Source organism: Daktulosphaira vitifoliae, unplaced genomic scaffold, assembly GCF_025091365.1.
Source record: "Daktulosphaira vitifoliae isolate Bord-2020 unplaced genomic scaffold, ASM2509136v1 Scaffold_1, whole genome shotgun sequence".
Classification (NCBI taxonomy): domain Eukaryota; kingdom Metazoa; phylum Arthropoda; class Insecta; order Hemiptera; family Phylloxeridae; genus Daktulosphaira; species Daktulosphaira vitifoliae.
The window spans coordinates 49,685,602-49,709,736 of record NW_026099572.1 but is presented as its reverse complement, the minus strand read 5'-3'; the positions used below and the strand labels follow the sequence as shown (position 1 = coordinate 49,709,736).

At 28.0% G+C, this 24,135-nt stretch overlaps 2 protein-coding genes across 3 annotated transcripts in view; one reads left to right on the top strand and one right to left on the bottom strand.

Moving 5' to 3' along the window:
- The window catches only part of LOC126894768 (uncharacterized), a 31,096-nt gene extending 26,329 nt beyond the window's left edge, over positions 1-4,767 (top strand). For both annotated transcript variants that reach the window (XM_050666014.1, XM_050666015.1), the window contains exons 2-7: positions 2,212-2,609; positions 2,664-2,861; positions 3,655-3,716; positions 3,884-4,160; positions 4,399-4,597; positions 4,655-4,767. In XM_050666014.1, the coding sequence (XP_050521971.1) occupies positions 2,489-2,609; positions 2,664-2,861; positions 3,655-3,716; positions 3,884-4,160; positions 4,399-4,589 (849 nt within the window). In that variant the 5' untranslated portion in view covers positions 2,212-2,488 and the 3' untranslated portion in view covers positions 4,590-4,597; positions 4,655-4,767. The remainder of the gene's footprint in view (positions 1-2,211; positions 2,610-2,663; positions 2,862-3,654; positions 3,717-3,883; positions 4,161-4,398; positions 4,598-4,654) is intronic.
- Positions 4,768-5,946: 1,179 nt separating this feature from the next.
- LOC126895705 (protein gone early-like) lies at positions 5,947-23,753 on the bottom strand. Its single transcript, XM_050667885.1, has 13 exons — positions 23,153-23,753; positions 10,690-10,825; positions 10,280-10,590; positions 10,149-10,211; positions 9,873-10,073; positions 9,680-9,807; positions 9,290-9,614; positions 9,013-9,194; positions 8,841-8,957; positions 8,523-8,775; positions 8,361-8,456; positions 7,253-7,329; positions 5,947-6,845 (listed from the first exon to the last, which is right to left on the bottom strand). Exons 1-13 carry the CDS (start codon positions 23,531-23,533, stop codon positions 6,755-6,757), a joined length of 2,361 nt encoding a protein of 786 aa, XP_050523842.1. The 5' UTR covers positions 23,534-23,753; the 3' UTR covers positions 5,947-6,754.
- Between the last annotated feature and the right edge of the window lie 382 nt (positions 23,754-24,135).

Genomic DNA, 24,135 nt, shown 5'->3' with positions numbered 1-24,135 from the left:
GTTATTATTGATTTTTAATATGTTAAAAGTAATAATTTTTAACCTACTTTTTTTTGTCCTTTAAAGTGAAAGTTTATATTAAAAAAAATAAATAAATAAATTTATTACCATAACTTTTAGCTCAATTCGCAAGTCCGAAATTTTTTTTTCCATAATAAAGTACATTACATTAGCTTTAATTTAATATATATATAAAAGTGTGAGACCTTCCGGAACATTTTCAAAAGTTAAGTTGAAAAAGTTAATTATTTGTGAAAAAGTTGTCATTTTAAATCCCCCCCTGTGGGCAGGTTAAGGGTCAGATATAAAAAAAAATATACCAAATGAAAGGTAATGATATCATGCATCTATATAAAAAAAAAATTATATTGATTTGGTAATTTTTAAAATAGTTATAGCAATTTTAAGTAAAAAAAATTGAAAAAATTTCGAAAATTAGCGATTTTTAAATTTGTAATTTTTTTGGAGGTTTCCCTCATTTACGGGGAACGAGGGAATTTTTTTCAATTTTTGAGGGTAATGTCTTCGACTAGATACGATTTGTGATCTTTTGACGTATCATTGAAAGATATCGGTTTGGTGAAAGCTGAGAAAAAGTTGTAACAGACACAGAAAAAAACACATCATAGTAAAACCAATACCTACTCAGCATTGCATGGAAGCCAATAAAATAATGATATGAACATAAGCTGATTTAATTTTTCAACTTTTAAGGTATTAAGAAAAAATAATTTATACCTAAATACTAATAACAAATAAGTTATAAATAATTTTGAAAATAAATACAAAATAATAAACAATGTAAAATTTATTTTATTTAAAATTAAAAACAATTCCTGCCTTTTTTTAGTCATATTTTCATTACTATTATTTAGAACACGCAAATAACAAATTAACAAAAACAAATAAATTACTTATTATAACTACTAAATTATAAAAAAAAAAAAACAGATTAAAGATAAGATTTATCAAAAAATTTTTCATAGAGTATTACTCTATCGAATTTTGTAATTAACTAGATTCTAATCAATGCATATTTCAATAAGTATCAATGATACTTGGTAGTTTGTTATCATTTGTTGGACCATAGTTAAAAAAAATTTATCTATAACTACGTTTGGAGTAACTGCTATTCCATTTATTATTACGTCCAGATTGTTATCTTTTTCAAATAACGTTTTCTATGAATATAAAAATGAAAATACAGCCATAATAATAACTGTATTACTCAATAGTAATCACAAATTAATAATAATTTCAATGTATATAAGGCCTAGTACGTTATTGATAATTCGTAAAAATAATTGAATTTTAAATTTGGGGGAGCCGGCCCTGGGTCACATTAAATCTAAGGGGGGCCAGGCCCACCTTTGTCTACGTGCCCGTTCCCCGTAAATGTAATTAATTAATTAAAATAATTTATTTTTCCAAAACTCATTAATAGTATTTTAATAAATTAATAGTATTAAAAGTAAAACAATTTTGTTGAGTCGATAACAAATTTAGAATAAGTACAAAATTGAGTTACGAGTATTTTAATAATAATTAAAGTTTTTATTACAATCATTTCAAAATAAAAATAAAATATTTAACCTTTTTATTTACTTATTAGAGACAATATAATAAAAAGTACTTTAAACAAAATCTAAAACTGCAAAAATTATTTTTAAAAATAGTAATTTAAAATATTGGTTAGATCAAAAGTTCATATAGAAATTTGTATACATTATAATTCCTCTTATACATAACAGAATAATCATATTTTCAAAAAAGTACATAAAAATATGAAATTTAGTCTCAATGCATGAAATTTAATTTTAAAAAAATGTAATAGTGTATGAAAAAAAAAATAGACTATTCTTGCTTCTTGGTTTGAAAAAAAATTTGTCATAGTAACCGTTTGTACATTTATTAATAAAGACGATTGACCCTTTAAAATCAGTTTTCAACATAATTAGAATCCAGAACTAGAAAAGTAATCGAATCGGATAATAATTCTTAGTATTGTAAAGTAATAATCAAAAATTATTGATCAAAAATGGCCAAATTTATAACACGTATAATTAGAAGTATCAAGAAGAAATTTGGAATAAAAAAAAATATTAAGGGTAATTTTTAGTACTTTCAAACGGTTATTAATATGATTTTTTCTATTTATGATAAATTTATTTTTAGTTAACTTAATTCTTATTAACATTATATTTTATTCAGTGACATTAGTAGACTGTGAATCACAGACTACTATGTTGACAGAAGATGTGATGGTTCAAGGAGAGTGTTTACCATAATCACATAACTTAGTTTCTCAAGTTAAGAGTATTAAAGACGCTATTATTCAGACCTCGATATTATATTCTGAAAAATTTATTCAGACTAACTTAAATACTGTGATTAATATGTCTGAAACACAAACAGACAAATATATTTGATAAATTGCGGAACACAAACTGTTGTATTGTCAGAAGATATAATTTCAAAAATACAATCGATGACATATATATCAAATTCATCAACCAAAAGTTATACGAACAGCACTGCTTCACAGTGTTGTATCTTGTCTATTCCAAATGATCCTCATTTAGACACTTTAAAAGAATTGTCTTCAGAAGGTATGTTTAAATTAAACTCGAGACACAATTAATTATGTGTAGCAATTTTTTTAGATTACGATTTCGTTGAAGAACGAAGTAATCTAAAAAAATCGTATCTCTTTCAAGAAGAGAATGATACGCATGATTTGAAAGAAAACATAATCGGAGAAATTAAGTCTGAACAAGATAAACAAATAACACTAGTAGAAGAATTTGGAGATTATGATTTGCAGTTTTGTTCTTCTATGCCTATAGAATCATCTTTAGAAGGTATGTTTACTTTAAAAATAAGACAAACATTGAACACTTTTTGAATTAATTATCTTTTCTCAGTTTTAAAATAGAATTTACTTGTTTGCAGTGGCGGGACAGTGAGAGGGTTCTAGGGGTGAACGTTTCCTCCATTATTATTTTTGCCTTCTAAATAAGAAGAAAAAAGATGTTTGGGTGATTAAATCGGTCAAAAAATTGATTAAAATAATTTTTACACCTTTTTTTATGAAAAATTCGCACATACTAGTTTAGATTTATTTTTTAAATTTATTAATTCAATAAGTTATTCAAAACTAGTTGACTTAAAATAAGTCAAAACTTATTGTTATAACTAACAATAAGTTATAAAAAAAATGTACATATAATAAGAAAAAAAAATGTTTAACATGAAGTTGTAAATTAAATATGTAAAATTATGTGTAGAAAGATAATAACAATCACTAAATTAATCGAAAAATAAGAATAATAGTGATAATTTTTTTTCATCTCTCTCTTATAGCTCAAAATTTTACTGAATTTTTTAATCATGAATAATTTTTTCGTACATCTCTTGTGGTATCCTATAACAATGTCAATTTTTTTTTTCAAATAGCAATACACATATATAATTTGATCATTTTAATGCTATTATTAAGAAAATTACTAGTAAACAACAACTATTTTAGAAGTTATTAACAATTTTAAGTAATAACTAGAGGTGAAGAATTGGGACTTCATTTTATATAAAATTTCTTTAAAACATGTATTAGAAATTAAATAGAAAACTTTTTTTTTATAATTTATGTTTTAGTTGATATATCATCAACTTTAGATTGGTCAAAATCTGTTTTGGAAGATACAAAGTTAATCTCGGTAATTAGAAAACATATATTTTTCTATTTAACTAATAATAAATACTTTAATTTTGATTACACACTCTTATTAACTGCTAACACAAGCATAGATTTTCAGAGAAGACGATTGAAATAAACAGTATAACCATAAATAATGTATATCAACACTGTTTTTTTGGTTTATAGCAAGATGGTATTATAAATGGACATCACGGAACTCAAGTCGATAACAGACCAAAATTCTATACGTTAGAAAATATGCCTCAACTCAAATTGACGAATAATTATAATTATTACATGAGAGTACTGTACTCTCGAAAAGATTATTTTTACATGACAAAAGTTGTTGATGAACATATAATAAGGTCTATGGAAAATAAAATGACTAAATATTATAGACAGACTGATGTTCAAAATTGCAATTACAAACCACGAAAAAATGAACTTTGTGCAACTAAATATGGTAATCAACAATTTTATTAAAAAAATAGTATAAAAATACGTACAATTTGAATAGTTTTATGGTAGTTATCTAATTAAACAATTTATAATATAAGTTGATATAATAATTATTTAATATATTTTATTTTTCATAACTCTGAATAATCAAACGATGTCTTTATTATAAAAAATGACATGTTAAAACTTAAATTAAAATTGTCATTATTTTCCTGGTAATATATTAATTACTTTAATTTTAGGAGTTGGCAGGTGGTATAGAGGAATTTGTAGTTTTGTTGAAAATAATGTTAACGGGGAACAGATTTATGTAATTCATTTACTTGATTGGGGAGAGTCATTTACTGTGAAAGCTTGTGATTTACGTAGATTGGAGATGTGTTTTATGAAACATCCACCTTTGGCAGTTAAATGTACCATATTAGGTATCTAGGTATATAGGTATCTATGACCGTATTAATTTGTTTGTTCAAAAACTAACAATTTATTTTTATTTAGATTTCAAGGTATCAAATTTACATAAAAAAAATATGCGTAAACTAAATAATAATAATTATAAATGTACCATACATTCAAAACTTAGCAATAATAACTATGTAATATCATCAAGAGCAATTCTAAAAATATTAAATAATCAAAAAAATTAATTATATTTTCTTAGTTGACTTAATTTGTATTTAGAAATAATTTTTGCAATTTTTATTATGTGATTAAAAAAAAATGTATTTTTTTAGTTTGTTTAATATATAGTTGTGCAATTATAATGGCTTTCTATATACTAGATTGTTCTTTTTTAAACCATTAGTGTTGAGATGTTTAAACATAAAAAATGATACAGGAACTTTAGATTAATAAAATTAATTGTATTTAGATTTTCATGTGGCCTCAAGTAATATATTTTAATGAATGAAAAACATAGTTTCGACTCTTTTTATTAAAAATTTGGTAAATATTACGAAATTGAAAAAATTATTTGCTGCTTATTATTTGATAACTTGTTGAAAATAAATGATTTTAATTATATTTTAAATGTATTTTTTTTTCATATTGATTATCCAGTAAAATTACAAAATGACCTTATTATTGTTTTAGTGCAAATTATAATAATTTGAATAATTATAATTAATACCTAATATCTTATTGGCAATAGCTGTACATAAAATAGAAATATTATCTTATTTAATAAATATTTTAAACTTTTATTTTTTTTCGTAGTTCTTATTGTTACAAGTATAACAAAAATTAATAAGATACATGTATAAAAATAGATGGGTATTTTTGGTGCTGACGTTTAAATTATAGGCACCACAGTCTTTAATTACTGAGACACCTTAAAACTAGCGGCAAGTTTAAAAAATTGATTCTAAGGAACTTTTTATAAAACACTTTATAAACTCGGGATTTATTTTGTCGTCACAGAAGTGGTTTTTACCAAACTTGATTTTTTATCTTATATCTTGAATAAAAACATTAAAATAAAAGAATACTGTCCATGTACACCATACTTTGAGTTTGCTCTTAATTTAATTATTTTTTTCAACCCTTCTAGTTAGTTTTGCAGTTGAATTTGTGTTCTCTACCTTTTATTGTTAACTGCTTCAGTTCAGTGTAACATGATATCCCGGCATCAGATATGGTTTATTTGATAAATGAAGTTTTAATTTTATTAGTTAATAGCAAAGAATGTTTGGACTACTTACAATTTGGAATTTGTAAATCTTATATGAATCATAGGAAATAAAATCCAAAATATTATTAAAATATGTATAAGTTAAAAACATAGAACTTCATATCATTAACTAATATTTATTTAACATTTATTTTAATTAATAAAGTATAAAAAATTGTAATATTTTCATATATTAAAAAAAAATTTCTTTAATAGCTATTTATAACGTTTCTTTTCATTAAAAAAAAAAAACATTAATAGTCAGAACTTTTCAACTAATTTAACAATTTAAACATAATAGTTTTACAAATTATTGCATACCCAAATTATACTTTTCATTGAATTTTTAGTGAAGAAAATTAATTGTTAATGTTCCTTAAAACATAAGTCTTATACATAAAAATGTAAATTAATATTTTACAGTTTGAATATCCATGTGATTACAACTAACTTAAATAAAATGTCAAGAATAAAAAATAAATAATTATATTATTTACATTTAAAATGCGTAATAAACAACAATTAAGACAGAAATATATATAGTTATTTACAAAATTAAATAAAAATGTAAAAATTTTTATTTTTTAAAAATATATAATTTTATATGTTGTTGAAAACAATTTACAATAATTAGACCTACTATTATAATTAATATATTAAATGGCTAAAAGATTATCAAATTAATACTTAATTAAGATTTATTTAACTAAATAAATTACAGATTTTGCTTTACCATTATTATAAAATAATTGATAAATTTAAAGTTTATTAATAACTGTATTTTTATCACTTAAAAAATTGTCATGGTAGTTATAATTTTAAAATGAAATTATGAGATACAAATAATTTAACACAAATCGTACATGAAATTTTTATAGACAATATAAATTATCATTTTAGGAAACCAAATTCATAATTTTTTATGCTAATTAATATATATAGTTGCATGTTTTTATTGAGCTTTCATGACACTGGAACACATTTTGAAATGAGTCTAAATGGTCCGCAACAGTTTTTAATCTGAATTTAATTTTAAACTAATTAGTATCTTAAAATAGCTAAAATATAATTTTAATAAATAATATTGTGAATATAATTTTACTAAAAACATATCAACTTAAATTCTTAGGTTTTGGCATTAATTATTATCTACCAGGATTGTTTATAAATAAGCATTTTATTTTCAATTTTTTTTTCTTTTTAATATTTGTTAAGTTATATTATGTTAGATACTTCAATAAACATTAAGATAATTAATTTTTTTTTTTTGATTTAATATATTGGAAGAAGTAATAAAATAGACAATAAAATAGTTTAGAACTAAAATGCCAATGATAAGCAGTAAAAAAATATTCACCAAATAATGTAAAGTATAATATTTGTGTTTTACTTTCTAGTATTAGGTAAATCAAAAAAATTAAACTTACAATATAGACTCATCAGACATAAGATTGTACATTGTATCTAATTCTTGTTTCTGTGGAGATTTTATGGTGCACATTGACTAAAAAAATAAAAACAAATATTATTTATAAAACTGTTATATTTTTAAAAACAAAAATAGTTTGTGCAATATATATATTGAAATGAGTGGATATAGTAAATTAATTGAATCATGTAGTATTATATCAAAATCTTGTTTAAGACTCAATAAAATTGATTGTAAAAATTTAATAATTTATTTATTTTTATATTAATTTTAAGAGTTTTTAAGGAAAACATTTTAAACATTAAAAATGACTTTATATGTTCAATATAAAAATGAATAAAGGCTAGTAAAATGTCAAAAACTGTATTGTGGCCCTACCTTAAAACTACATTTTTGTAAACTTTTAAAAGGATTAAAAAATAATTATTTATCGTTAACTGTTTTCAAAGTACTTTTTGTATTATCATTAAAGTACATAAATCAATAAAATCTAAAACATTTTTTTTTTAAATGTATGCAACATTACACAACAATATGATACACTTATCATTGCTTACACTGAAATGGTGCACACTCCAAAATTTGAAGAAATGAGATTTTAATCAATGATAAAAAAAATAAGTGTTTCTAAATATTAGTATATATGTTTTTTTTAAGTAATGGAAATAAAACCAACACTTGTTTTAATACAGGTATAACTCAAATTTTATTATTGATCATCTTTAAAACTTAAAAAAACTGAGATATGCACTGTAGTAGTATAAACGACAATATTATGTAATTGTTATCTATAGAAAATGTACTTGTTTCATAAAAAAAAAAAAAAAAAACTTACTAGCAAAATTACTAGTTAAGACATAATGAAAATATTTATATAAAAAATTCATATTAACAAATTTAGTATAATTACAAAATATTGCAAAGATAATAGAATAAATAATTTGTTAACACTATTTAAAAAGAACTCATAAAATTGATCACATGTATAATTACTCATAATAAAATATATATATATATATAAAAAAAAAAAAATGCTTCTTAAAATAATGTAATTTTATAAATTGCAGTTTGGCAATATATGAAATATTAAAATTAATTTTACTTACTTGAGCATACGCCAAAAAGAAAAGTGCATCAAATTCATAATTTTCCATTGCTGGTTGATGAAAATGTGGGCCTATGTTAGTTATTTTTGCTAAGCTCTGTAATATATTTAATTTTAAATAAACTATACATATACCAATAAAAATTATTTATCTAATATTTACTTGTAATGCATATCGCACACTTGATACTGATAACATAGCAGAAAGTGCTGTATTATTCACAACTTCAACTTGTTGGTCTTTGAAAGACTGTCCAAAACAATTTCTCGTTTCAATTGTAGCAGATATACTTTTGTTTACTACCACAGTGTTATCTAGAAGGATACCTTCTTTTGTATATGCTACACCTGATGGATAAACACTAGATAGGATAGCAGAACTTAATTCAACACCAATACCTCCATACAACAAAGCCCTGTAATATTATGGAATATTAAGATTTAAATACATTAATTAATTAATTTATTTCTTTTAACATACTCTGGATATCCTGTCTCAAAATACGGTGGTGCAATTATAGACAATGGTACAATCACCTTGTTGCTTGCAATATTATATGTAACCTTTGGATCATCTGATACTAGATCATCAAACCACCTAAGAATCAAAAAATTAAAACAAAGAGCAAGATAACACTAGAGCTTATACAAACCCATATTCTTCTTTTTTTGATTTAAGTTTTGTTTGAGAATAATCTTTGAGGAAAGATATAGCGTGCTTGATATTTTGGAAGTAATCAAGTTTTTGAATAGGGAATGGATTATAAAATTGATTAATATAAGTTTCTTGAAGTGTATGATCTGGCAAACCCACTTGAACAGTTAACGAATTTAACTAAAAAGAAAACATGTTTATGTTTTAGAAATATATTTTTGACTGATATTAATCTATCAAAAAAATCAAATAATAATTAATTTTTAATTCTTTACTTTGTCCAAAACATGTGCTTGTAATTCAGGTTCCAAACCTTGAGCTTTTTCTACGTTAGATTTAATTGTATCTTTAATATTTTCAAATATTTCTTTAACAACAGCTACTATTTCAGCTTTGTTTTCAATTGTAGGTTCTAATGTTGCTGATATACCAAATCCCATATACTTTTGTAAAATTGATACACATGTTTCCCATCTAGGTGAAGAATCTTTTTCTCCAATAAGTTCAGCTGTATAAATTTTTACAACTTCTCTAAATTTGACGGAAAGATAAGGTACATATGCCTCAGCTAATTTCCACATAAAGTAATCGTTAAGTCCACTGATTTAACAAAATAATAAATACTATAAGTAAAGTACATATTTTTTTTTTTTTTGATTACTTACCTCCGTTCAGATGATGATATTAGGTTCGATAAATTACCAAAATATGTTGGTGAAACCACTGATACGTATGTATCATCATTAATGTCACTTTCTGGAAACTTTGCTTGTAAGATATCTAGAAGTGGTATCTAAATATTCAAACATTATGAAATTAATATTCTAAGATTATTATTTTATTTTTTTGTACACTCACCATTCCAGCAAGTTCCTTGAATTTTGAAAGTTTAAATCTGTGATGAGATGAAAATGGATCTTCTTGTTTTACTGCTGGTGTAATTTCTGCAATACGTTTTTCATAATGAAACATGTCATCACTGAAAGTAGATGCATCACCACTAGTAGCTCCCAAAAGTTGAGTGACATCAACTAAATATTGTTTATAAGCAGTAACTATCTATAAACAAATTGAACTGGCTCATTTTTGGCAATTTAATTTAATAATTTGAGTAATAATAATAGAAGCATTTACCTTGGAACTCTGTTGTCTGTAGTAGTACCTCCGATCTGGTAATCCAAGACCAGCAGGCGATATCTAAAAATGTAATTATATTAGCACAGTGTTTTTTTTTATTTATTTGAGCTTTTCGTTTAATTAATTACCTGAATTATATTGCGCCCAGCGAACTTTTCATCTGGGACCACGTCAATTTTAAAGAAAGGGCTCACGCTATACTTGGCATTAAGTTGTACGAGAGCCTGAGAAGCATCCCATGCATGAACGTTAAAATCTTTTAGTACATGCCAGCCATTTAAATTAGTACTAATGATTGTCTTTAACGGTTTTCCTTCGTCTGTCTCGATATTGTCCAAATTCATACAAGATTCATAAAAGTGTTTCATTTTCCAGTTCAGCGAATTGGTACTAGCTACGTTTCTTAGCGTAACAACCATATTTCTAATTTTAATTTTTTCTGTAAATTCAAACTTCATTATTATTTATAATTGACAAATAGTAGTTAAAAATATAAAATTCAACATTTATTAAAATAATAGTATCAATTTTAACTCACGGTCTTGTTGAATACGTTTCTTCAGACTCCAAGAACTCATGTAAGGTGGTAAATCATTAGCTTGAAACCAACCTCCGCAAGCATATTCTCGGAAATCTTTACAAGGCGAATAGGTAAAGTTGATTTTAGGCAAAATCTGTAAACATGAATTTAAACAAAATAAAAATATGAAAGAAAAATCGTACAACTAACATCCTACGAGATTACTCTGGATACGAGTCATTAATTTCACACTTTAATTCGATTTTGAAACCTTGAAGAACTCTGGAAGAATGTCGTAGATAGATATATTTTAAGGTAGTATCCAAAGATTATTTTTATGAATAGAATCACTTTTTTTTAAATTATAATAAAAGAAGTGAACTATTATATTTTTATTATGTACTAAGTCAAATGTAATTTAGTATAAGATTTGAATAATAGACAACAACGTTTTGCTATGCCTACCTGGAATAAGTCGGAAACAATAGAATATAATATTCGTGGAGTCGTGTATCACGTTATATTATGGAACAGGCAACGTGATTTCAATAATTAATGCAACACAAGTCTTTTTACAAATATTACAACTCTAACTTAAATAAAAAGTTAATTTTTTCAGCCTGAGCACAAGCAATTTATTATAATAATTATCCATCACGTTATAATGTTTAAGTTTACAAAATATTTGATATGATTTTAATAACTTTAATGTTAATGACAAACATAAAAGTCTACTTAATATTTCACTACAGTCACAACTGAATTAAAATAATACATTTTGAACCTATGTTTATATGGTATTGCTGAATTGAAATTCAGATACATCATGATTATGAGATAAGTCGAAATACTTTGTTGTGACTAAGTATCAGCGAAATTCTAGTTTTGATTCGACGAACAACTTTGTCGTTATCATGATGAACCTATTGGTTGCCAGTGAATTAAAACTAGTCTATCCATACAGTACTACCATTCACAATTTTTACACGCAATAGTCAATTTGAAATAATTTTACACGCGACTAGTACCAAATTATAAATAAAATAATTTGCTTTGCTAAATACCGATTCTAGTTTATAAACAGTCGGGGCTTCCGTTGGTCGCATTGCATGATTACAGAAACACATATATTATTCAGGGGGTTTTGGAAACGGATGAGAGGCGTTCCGGTCCACCCATCAAATGACCGCCGTCATAGAATTTTTTTAATGCTGCATCATTGCCGCCAGCGTACTGTTTGTACCCGGTTTTATTTTATCATTATACATTACATACTTATTTTTTTACCCCGAAAATCTCAATGCGTAAACCCTGTAAAAGAGTAATGAACCGTGTTGTTGTGTTGTATCGGATTGGGCTAGGCGTTTTGATGTTACTATACATACCGCCGACGCCGAAGCCTCGCCCTTGATTTAATGCAACCAGAATTTTTTTATTGTATAGGAGTGTCGACTCCTGTAGCGCATGTGTAAATGTATTTTTCCTTTTTAATTCACTCCTAAAAAAACTTAATCTAACACTTTCCCTTAGAGGTCATTACCGCTAAGTAACAATAGGCAATGTTAAGGACATGAAATGTTTAATTAAATTCGTCATGGTCTATGGACACTAAAAACATAAATTTCTTACATATAACGTCTACTGACTCTAGCAAAATATTTCATCTTCAAATTATCATAAAATTTACCTAGAAATATTTTTTAGACGAACGAGACATGTAATACAAACAGGACATCTGGTCTAACAGAAAAATCAAATAAATCTTTCCCAGCTAAAGTTTTCTCAAATGAATTCCAACTCTTTTTGCTTGACCTATTTCTTAACATCTGGCAGTTTCAATGATAATTAAAACAATAATGATCAAATAGGACTAAAATAAACCAAAATATTTTTGGTTTTTTTCTTGAAACATTGATAACACGTATTTATATATTCAAATAAAATATTCACTAGCGAATCATAAGCATATACTGAACCTATATTTCATTAAATTGGACTATCAATGCATCAGTCACTCATTGATCAAATATATGTTTATATGAATATTATATGTCGAGTAAAGTTAAAAACTGGAACATAATAAACATGACTACACTTATGTTTTTCGGTTGAAAATATAAAAAACTAAATAGTATTATAAGAATCCGTTTTTAAGTACAGACAGTCTAGAAAGGTATATGATTTCAACGAGGACAACGAGGAGAGTAACAGCCGAGAAAAACTGATCGCTTTTGTGCTACATCATATTTTTCTTCACAAGCAACCTAAAAAACTGCCGGCACAGTCTCATGGCACGTCGTGTCCTTGCGAACTATACCGGCTGTACACTGATACGAAAGATTATATACGAGAGTATGTATGCCGGTGTACTTTTATGCGTGCACACTGTTAAGATATATCAAAGGAGATTATAGCAGCGGCGACCGTTCAAAAATAAAAATAATAACTTGGAAAGCAATAATTATTATACGCGTGCTGGCCATGTAACAATGGTTTCAGCGTGCGAGTAGGTATACCATAATCAGTTTGACAGGAGGTAGATGACCCTAAGACTAGATGCAATACGCTTGTATCAAACCGGACCACCAGGTTACATTGGGATATTCGATTTTGCGGCAAGTCAATCCTAAAACGAGTTATAAAATTGACCACAAACGAAAAACTTTTTGGAAATTTAGAAAATATAATTAAAATACAAACTGAGTGAATATTTGTGTCATTCAGATGTAATTGGCAGAGCCATTGACTAAAAAAAACTCCTCTAAAATTCGGTTACTAACAGGCCAATGCACATTTAATAAGCATTTGCTTTAAGTGGCGATTTCGGTCATTTAGAATAAAATATATTTTTAATCTTTATGTTAAATGAAGTGTCAAAACACATAATCCAGTATAAAATTAACAATCTCGATTCACCATGTTGGTATAATAACGCCTAAGTAATTTACATAATTATATAATATATAGTTTTGCCAACACAATAAAATATATGGTCGGGGAAATTACACATTACATATCGTAGTTGTAGGATCAGAACCATAAAATACATTTAAAGTCGCATGGTTTAAAAACAAAAATAATTGGACAAACATTTTTTTTTGGGGGAGTTAATATGTTTTCTCACGTTTTACAAAAATACATCAATATTGTGTATATAAAACACATTTGTAACTTTAATATTGATATAGTATTACAAATGCATTTATATAACCATTTAAGTGTTTACAAAGCGAATCGTAACTAAAGAAGGTATTTCTGGACGGTGAAAAAGTACCGCTGTTGAGTCTTATATCGGTTGAACTATCTGGTATCCAAATGTAATAATACATCAATGTTTATAGATGCTGAACAAATCATTTGATTATTTTGTGGAAGACATCTTATTTCATTTAATCTGATGGCAGAAAAATATAATATCGCAGTACTTGTTGAATTTAAGGAGTGCGTAGGTAATTGGTATTTAGAAACGAATGAATACATACAAGTGCACGTGCATACATATATATGTATATTATAAGCAACATGTGTTACGAAATATGTTCACAACAGTATAAAACAGTTTAATAATGTACTGAAACGACGTCGAGTTCGTGAACATCGTCATGGTATTGTAAATCTAAATAATAAAAAAAGATAATCGTAGCGAGCTTTACAGACAAGTAAACACTTTATGTACGTATGCTGTTATCTTGTTGTTAAAATAAAACAATGAAAACTGCATTTCGTTAATACTCGACCGGTTACAAACCTCAACTATGAGATGCAAACGATGAATTACAATATTATGCAGATCGACAAATTGGCTTTCTTCGAATGGTTTTGACCAAGCAAGACTATAATATTGAAACGTCATTAGCTTCACGAACTGACATTTTTTCATGATTCATTGTATTTTAATATCGACTCGATTCAGTCTATGACGAATATTCTTTTCGCTTTAAATGACGCAGTTTTACTGTGTCAAATAATATTGTACACGAGTATTTGGCAAATGTAAATGATATATTCGAGCGCGAAACTTATCGAATACAATAATAATATTCGTGTTGACTACTAGACAAAAACAGATAATCAAATTACTACGGATTTCGACAAATAATATATGCAGCAATTAAAAAAATATGTCATATAAACAACTAGAAAATTTACTGTTGTGTGGATTTTAGAAAATGATCAATAATGATGACTTAATTCAGTTGAGCAAGTAAGAAAATTCGAAATAATCTTCATTGAAAGTGTGCGTGTAAAATTTTCCAAAGTGCGTTTAATTTATACTTCAATAATAACAAGACTTAATAGTCTTCCAAGGCGGTGTTTATCGAATGTGGTTGATATATTTTATAAAAAGTGATCAAACAACTTTCATAGTCTGGAATAAATTTAATTTCCAATGTTAGGTGTTTTTTAGGTAGGGTTATCGTGTATGTATTCCGTTAAGTCTGAAAGATAAGTAAGAAATTAAAACATTTGTCTCAAGAGTGTTCTAGATAAAAGTTTAAACCACCAGAGACGACAAATCACGTTGTGCCAACATTGTAAATGACATACCATACGTGTACCAATCAAAAGTAGCGCAAACAACTTGAAATAAACGTCTTAATATTTGAACATTTCAATATTTTTACGATTGGCAGTATATAAAATAATAATAAAAAAACAGTAAATAAAAATCGGAAATGTTTATATTTTTGTATTTTAAAAACTATACAACGATGACCCGATTCGACTAAAAAGTCACTGCAAATGTTAGTGGTGAGTTGGTATTCGAGTCACGTTTCATTTTTATTTACTTCTCGATCCAACACACGAAGTCATTTATCTACAAGCAGATAGTAGTGTCTATGATATCGAATTGATTACTTTATTTTGAATTTACCGTTAAACTTACGGAGAATATAAGTCTGGTTACAAGTGAACAGAAACCAAATCTTTGTTTTTCAGTGTTATAGCTTGAATTGCACTTTTTTTTTTTTACATTAATATAAAATTGATATATCAAAATATATAAAATTTCATCTTGATGTAAACAAACGCATTAGTAAAAGAACAGTGCAGGGAAATTAATGAATCCAAGTATATTGGAGTTCGACCCACCTGGATCGAAAACAAATACAAAATTCTAAGGTGCGTGGGATGCAAAAAGTAATCGTATTCAATGTAAGAAACATGTGATTGTGTACCGTTATAGACGTCTATTCCGTGCGACCACATACCTTTTCTAAAGAGACGAAGTATCCAGTCAGTGGTTTTGGAATGCTAAGAGCAAATCGGGAAGGAAACGAGGTCCTCAGAAAGCGACTGTTCACGGCCGCCGCCAATGCACTGGATTATAAATCATTCTGAGCGGGTACCCAATGTCGACCATATTCTGCCACACTTGCCCTATAAACGAATCAAGAGACGGAAACAAAGAAAAGTTTTTTGCGACAATATAAGGACAGAGCGCAATAGATGTTTTTTATACGTGACCAAGTTAAAAATATCATTGAAAAATTATACCTTAATTCAAAAATGTTACAATGATGAGCTATAGTTTAAAAACTAAGTCCGGATTATTAATTGAAACAACAAAAAGTTGAAGTGCATCGTAACACTTAAAAATAGTCATGATAAAAAGTCATTATAATTCAATAAAATCTCAAGATTCATAATGACGATAAACATAAGCTATTTTTGAAACAGAAGTCTCAAACGCAACCGCAATTTTTCACGGCTAGTTTGCATAAATACTGGTTATTTTTATTATTTCAATTTCATGCACACACTATTAATTGTCAATTTCATGCCAAAATATTTTCGTTTTCTCAATTATAAACGTTCATATAATGAATACACAAATACATCATAAGTGTTGGGGGGCAATAAAACATTAAAACGTTAGCGAAATAGCTTAGAAGTACTTTTCTAATAGCCGATATAAACACAACTATAGCATATACATTTATACATTGATCTGTGCCAGAAAAAATATTGTGCGCGGCTAAGAGTACAAAAATATTGAGAATCTTTGAAACATTAAAAAATTTAATCCTAAATAGCTTACTATGTTCCCTAAATAAATTATTTTTAAATATCTTATGTACATGTTAAAATTTGATAGCAATTTATTAAATTTAATTATTTAAAACTACGATTGATTTCCAAATGAAAAACTTTCAAGCACTGATAAATAAAATTATATTCATAAAAAAAAAAACTTAAATTGTTAATGAAAACCCTAAGAAAAGCATATGTACTTTGATGGACTTTCAAATAACAGATTAGCTGTCTACAATAAACATCTGGTTAAATATATACATTTTTATTATGATAGCAAAAATTATACATAGTTTTATTTGATAAAAAAAAAAAGTATTTATTTACTCTCAGTTTTGACTAAGCAATTGCATTTATGTAAATAAACGATAAAACATGTTTCTTTAAGTGCAATCCGATTTATACTAAAAATATTAATAGTAAAAAGTGAAATCAGATAGTCAGCAATAAATTTTTTCCACAAATCGTATGTTTTTTTATTTTTTTCTCTTGTATTTTTCATTAGCTGAATTAAACAAATCAGTTTTTTTTAAATTAAATACTAAAACAANCCACAAATCGTATGTTTTTTTATTTTTTTCTCTTGTATTTTTCATTAGCTGAATTAAACAAATCAGTTTTTTTTTAATTAAATACTAAAACAATTTCCTTAAAACGTCTTATTATTATTACGATCAATTCTTAAAAATTATTCATGTAATATTATTAAAATTTAATGCGATGAATTCAAATGTTATTTAAAATTTGTTTTCAATGAAATACTTCTCTAAAACAAAAATATGTCGATAGTAAGTCAACGTATGTGTTTCAACGAATTGTAATTTACATCCACGTGGTTTTTCCGTTCGTTTATAGATTACTGTAAAGAAATCTTTATGATTCTAGAAAAAGTAGTAAAAGTAAAAAAAGCGGCGCTTCTGATCTTTAAGATACTATTTGAAAACCATTGAAACTCACCGCGTAGTTACCGCGGGTTAGGTGACCGCTTTTATGGTCGAATAATCATAAAAATACCGACTGGGCACGAGAAGAGAACAGTATAGTTTTAGGAAACGCACATTGTCTCCGAAAAAAACGACCACGTGCCGCCTATTAATCGTTCGGAGACAAACGAAAGGACGGAGAAGATGCGAACACTTCAGAAGCTAAGAGGCCACGTGTTAGGCACTACAATTAATTCTAAAAATACTCGAAAACAGTGGTCACAATTGAAGTCTCCGAGCAACTAAATTGCTGCAAGTCCTCTGAGATTTATAACTGTGGGTGCATCGGAGTATTCGTTTTCGATAATCCTGGCAGTATAACAAGGCGAAACCTTAACCTTGACAGGTTCTGAGCCGTTTACTATGTTACATTATCACATGTATATTAAATAAAATGGCGTCATGCCAACGGATGTACAATAACCGTGAAATTATTAGCGACGACGGTGATTCACAACTTCAACGTAATTAGTCAGTTTTAAAAAAATAGTTTTGGGACACAGCCTTAACAATGTTTCAGTCACTCCTCGTTTGCTCTGGTGGTTTTCTTCTTAAAACTGGTTTCGAGCACATTTTTTCGCGTTTCTACGTTATACCCACGAACCCGACCAATGCGTAACTTGGGCTACGTTTACATACAAGCTCAATACGTTTCGTTCTCAACATTCGATCATCACGGTAAATAACAAAGTAGCGGTTTTTTAAGTCTTGCGAGAAATTATTACTAGTCGATAGTTTTATTTATTAAACACTTTTTCTATAAAAACTACAATACCGTGAAACAAAATGTACAGAAGTTTTTAAAAAGATCAATTGTTACAAACAATACAAATCATTTTCCTTTATACTGAACAGCCAGTATATTACATACATCAAATAATCCATAAGCTTTTTCGTTGGCAAAGTTTTTCAGTAATGCAATTCGAGTTCTGTTTAGAAACAAAAAGTCAATACTAAAATTATGCAACATTTGTTCAAATACCAATTAAAAATAATTACAAAAAGCATTAATCAAAGGCAGAAGACAAAATTATGATAGGCCTTGACTACATATATATATATATAATAAGTACGGCTGAAGGATCACACTAAAGTATATTTTGTAACAAAGACCGAGTGTAAATGGCATATTTTTAATATTGTGCTGTTTTAACATAAGGCAACTAATTCAAGTTAAACATTTATTCAAGCTAATGAACTTGCATACATAAAAGAGCTATGCAGTATCATTGCCCGTATATATTTGACGATGTGTAATTTCTCATAATAAATAGTATCGTCAAGATATTTGTTAGTTTTTCATTATTAACTACAGTATGGAGGTCAATAACTTCATTATACGTTGACCAAATCATAGATAGCCGATACTTTTTAGTTTCAACTTTAGACCTCTCCTGTCCTAAACAAAAATCTGCGTTTACTATAATCTTACAATACTCGAACATTCTTGTTGAGAGCCTGACATTTAAAAAAAAATCCGTGCTAGACGAATGGTTTTTTAAATAATTATTTCACTATGTACTATGCCACATGGCTACAATATCTTTATCATTATATATTTTCACGCCTATTCTTCTCACGGTCATATTACTTCTGGAAGTGAAGAAAAAAACAATACTTTAGCTAGACGCACGAACACGGCAACTAAACAAGTACAAATGATTTCCTGAATAAAAAAATATACAACACTAACTGAAGATCAATCCTTAACTGCACTTCAGTTAAAAACGTTTGGCTCAACTTCTTCCGTTTACAACGCAATATTTGTTGTTCCAAGTTTCAAATTACACACATGACGACGCTTCCCTTAAGAGCTATTTATTAACATTGATAGATCATAAAGACAACTCTTTTGGTCGTTAATAACATTCTATTGTTTTCTCAATACAATAGATTAGTGTAAGCTTATACGCATATCGCACATCTATTGGCGTATTTGAATAACAAAGAATAAGTACCTACACAAATGTCAAAGCGCTTTGTTAACACGAGCCAAAAACTGTTTAGCTAACAGATTTCAAAATATTGATAAACAAAAACCGATGCCGAGAAGAAATTCGAAAGAAATAGAACCGTTATTTATGCTAAACAATTTTATAGACTTAGCAATATGATATTAACGAGAACTGAGCATGGAAATCTCCATAATCATCTCATAATTCTATTTGATCCAGTCTGAATTTTGAGAAAGTGTTACGAAAATACTGTAAAAAAAATCAAATTTTAAAGAGCCGATTATTTGTATTTATTGAAATGCATTACAACAACATTCTTAAGCCCCTCCCCCACGAACTATCGCGTTGGCGCTGCATAATTTTTTTATCGATTAAAACGTATTTACTCACATTTGACTCGCGGTAATATTGAGCGTGTCTACTGAACAAGTAAATAAGTGACACACATTTTTTTTTTGCAGGTGCGATTGAAAGAATACATTGGAATACCAAATATATTCTAATATACTGAAAATATTATTGTAATTATGTGTATGCGTCACTTAAATTATTACATTGAGGATATCAATGAAACGGAAACTAAAATTTAATTTTAAACTATTATGAGTTCCGATTCGCAATCAATGACTAAGAACTTGTGAATAATTATAATTTCACAAACCGATGTAATTTACACGTGGTATAAATATTTGACAAATTCGAACTTTGTCGTTACGTAGGTACAGATCAGTGACATTTTTCGCTGATATTTTTAAACCCGTATTGTCATTATTATTCAAAAAGTAAATCATAATATGATTAACAGTGCACTTCAAATAATAGCTGACATGTGCAAAATAAATGTAATTAGCTATTAAAAATTGAAAACAACCCGTTAAGCAAGCAAACACATATATTTAAAATTCTACGCCATTTTTCATTAGCTTTGAAATAAACAGATCCGGTTACTCCAAGTAGATAAATTGCATTACACACCTACTCTCTATTGATGTTTTTAGATTAATATCGTACAACAATTATTACTGGAATTGTTCGATTTCAAAACAACGATAATTATACTCGGACGCCAAAATCGCTCCAGGTCTACTCAATACATTGACGAATCTACACCTACTCAACAAATATAATCATATTAATATCTCAGGCGTATACAAAGTATTAAGCAAACTCCTATCGTATTGTACGCGATCGGCGCCTAGTCGAAATATCAAATGACAATCAATACATTATTTTTTATTCTGCGGTTTGATGGTTGTTACGGTCAATTGACGCGCATCGAAAATTATACGTAAATCTATAACTTAATCATACATACAATACAACCATTAGAAGGAATTTTTAATCAGAGTCACTGAAAAATTCACTCTGTACGACCACCAAAACACTCTCGCAAAATGCCATCCATAAAGAAGTACCCACTGTTTAAGTGTTTTGAAATTTATATGAATTTTAGAGAAATGTCAGTGGAAATTATAACCATAAATACTATCAAAACAACAACAAACCAAAATGTTTTTTGTCGTAATTGAATCTAAAAATAAAATTACAATACGGTCAATCGTCGAATTGACCTATAATATTTACTTCTTATATGGGTTACAAACAGTGTAGTTGATACAAACGATGAATAAACATTACGCGTTCTAATTAATCCATTTTTTTCCATACGTTTCAATATTAAAGTGACATATAACACTGAAAATTCAAAGTATTTATTATACTTAGCACAACGTCAATATTTAATACAACTAGATCAAATAATGGTAAATCTCAGACGTCCATCATAAAGGTGTAATAAAAAATATATATAATTTAACTCGATCGAGTCCGTTTATTATATGAAAAGTCACTGTAATTAGCTATGTATTTAAGTTTGTTTCAGAATTCAAAATTAACGAGATTTTTTAACGAACAAAGCACATTCAATTTATGTTCTTGTTTTCGATAAAAACTTGGCATTTCTTTCAATTTTTTTTATTCGATGAACATTTCTTTATGGTGCGGGATGATATTAACTGACATTAGTATTTGTCAATTTTAGTTCAACACCTGCGTGTGAGGATTACAAAAAATGAGTAGGGGTAGGTTATATAATTTTAACGGACAATGTGTTTAGAAGTTCGAGTGGTCAACGGACCACATCGAATTACACGATAAAAAATCAGACTAACAGTTGAACGGTAAAAAAATGCTATTAATAAGGATTCGCCGGAAGGGAAACGATATTGTATTGTAACTATAATGAAGTATATTCATTATTTGATATGCACTTTGAATTAAAGTGTGCGTAGGGCCTGGAAACGTACGAGTTTAATTGCTGTGGTTATGTACACCGTAAAAATTGAGACCGATTATTTTCACGTGTATCAAGTCCAGTAGGAATACATACTACTTATGAGAAAGCGTTACTTTTCAGGACGACAGTCGAAGGTGGTAAATTTTACGACCACACTGTTCTAATCGTAAAACGTACGTCCTTTTTTACATTTTGTACCTGTACGTTGTGCCGGGTCGTTTTGGGAATAATGGCAGACTTGAATGTCTTTTGTCCACATGTTCCGCCGCCGAGAGGGGTCTCCTTTCTCACAACACCAGTGAAACGGCTCAACGTTTCGGCAATACCCTCATAACACACGAAAGACCCTAAAAAATGTCTCTCGGACGATTTCCTTATAATCGATCAATTTCCTGTGTTGAATTTGTTTACGATCCTCTAATATAATTCCACTATAATACCACTAAATCTCCAAACCACATTTTTAAATACTTCCTAGTATAAGCATTAAATATTTGCAAAACGTAGAAATTAATACAGATAAGTAAATTTTTATATTCGTTAAATATAACGAAAATATCAATTAACAGGTACACTGATAGAGCCTGACGAATAACAGAGATACGTATAACTTCGTCAGTAGTAGTGAATATATTGTAGTCTGAAAGCCAAAAACCTAGAAGCATCTAAAAATCAACCTAATATCAATTTTACTCGGTTTGAAAATGTTTTAATATTCTTTGAATAAAAAATGTAGGTACAGGTGGAACCGGTCAGAAAAGCACTACAGGCAACCAACGACGTCAGTGAACCTTGCACGATTAATATAGGATTTGCATTTTTAGTGTGTTTACTACACTTTATTGTTAAAAAATACCAAAAACATCTATTGTGGCCAAACGACAAAACCCAATTCGACATTTTAATATTTTACATTTGCCATATGCTTTACACAATAAATCGCGTAATAAAAAATATATTACATATTTCCTGTAGGATTGAATTCGGCGTTATGTTCGAGTTAGACTGATAAAACTGCGGTTTCTCACGAAGATCTATCGAGTACGACGAACGATAAACTCGTCAACGTTTTGTTATCATTTTATTTGCTAGAAATTATGATAGTTCTAACGCCCCCGCGTACAAATATAAAATTATATGAGAGTTCAAATAAAATTTGTTTATTTTTAAATATCATTTACAAATTACTACAAAAAAATAATAAAACTCACCTCTGCTGAAGCTCGGAGACAAGATGCTCGCCGACAAACTGGGAAAACGCTGGGAGGACGAGGCCACATAAACAAAAGGACTATTAACGTGATAAACAGAATAACACACAGGAACAATGTCAAAGCTGTCACCAGCAAACCAGTCCTGGAAAACCCGGTCTTGTCCCGAAGCTTTTGTTCGAGGTTGGTGGCCGTGAACGTTAGGAACTTGCCGCCACCGTTGCTATTATTATTGTCAGCGGTTGACTTCACTTTGGATGCCACCCCGTTGTTCTTCGGTTCGGCATCCTTCAAACATGGTTCTCGTTCTTCGTCTACCGGTGTCAAACACCCGTCCGTTTTATCTTGCATTTCTACGTTTTGCTCTTTTCCGTTTGCCATCACGTGACGACGACACCCGATCACATTTGTAAACAAAAGCGCGTTAACGAAACTGATAGCAACTAATTAAAAAAAATATAATAGCCTAAAAAGGGATCAGTTTTGATTTCAAGTTGGAAATAAATAATTCAAAAGCAACGAACGTACGGTATATTAGGACAGCAGGTGGCCACAACACTAGTTCGGATGATCGGAACGATACTAATGGAACGCAGTGGCCGGTGGATTTGCAGCGTTACTCTAAGAGAAGGTACCTCTTCCATAGTTTGGCGGGAACGGCAGTGCTACCAACCTGATTCGGTTTTATTAACGTCTTCATAATAGTTTATAGTATGAGAATGTTTACCAGTTTACTTATTATCATTTTGTTTTAGTGCAGAATAGAGCTCAGCAAAAAATGTAATTACTGAATATTAATCAGTACAGTAATTTAGGGTGACTTATTATTTTCGTTTGTTATTTTTAAAGTTCTATAACTCACAACTTATTTAATATTTATGATAGAAACCTAAAAACTGTTTCTTTACCTGGAATACTTAGAGTTTTTCCTTTTTTTTTTAATAAAAAATAAAATAGTAAAACTAGTCTTGAAAACTAATAAT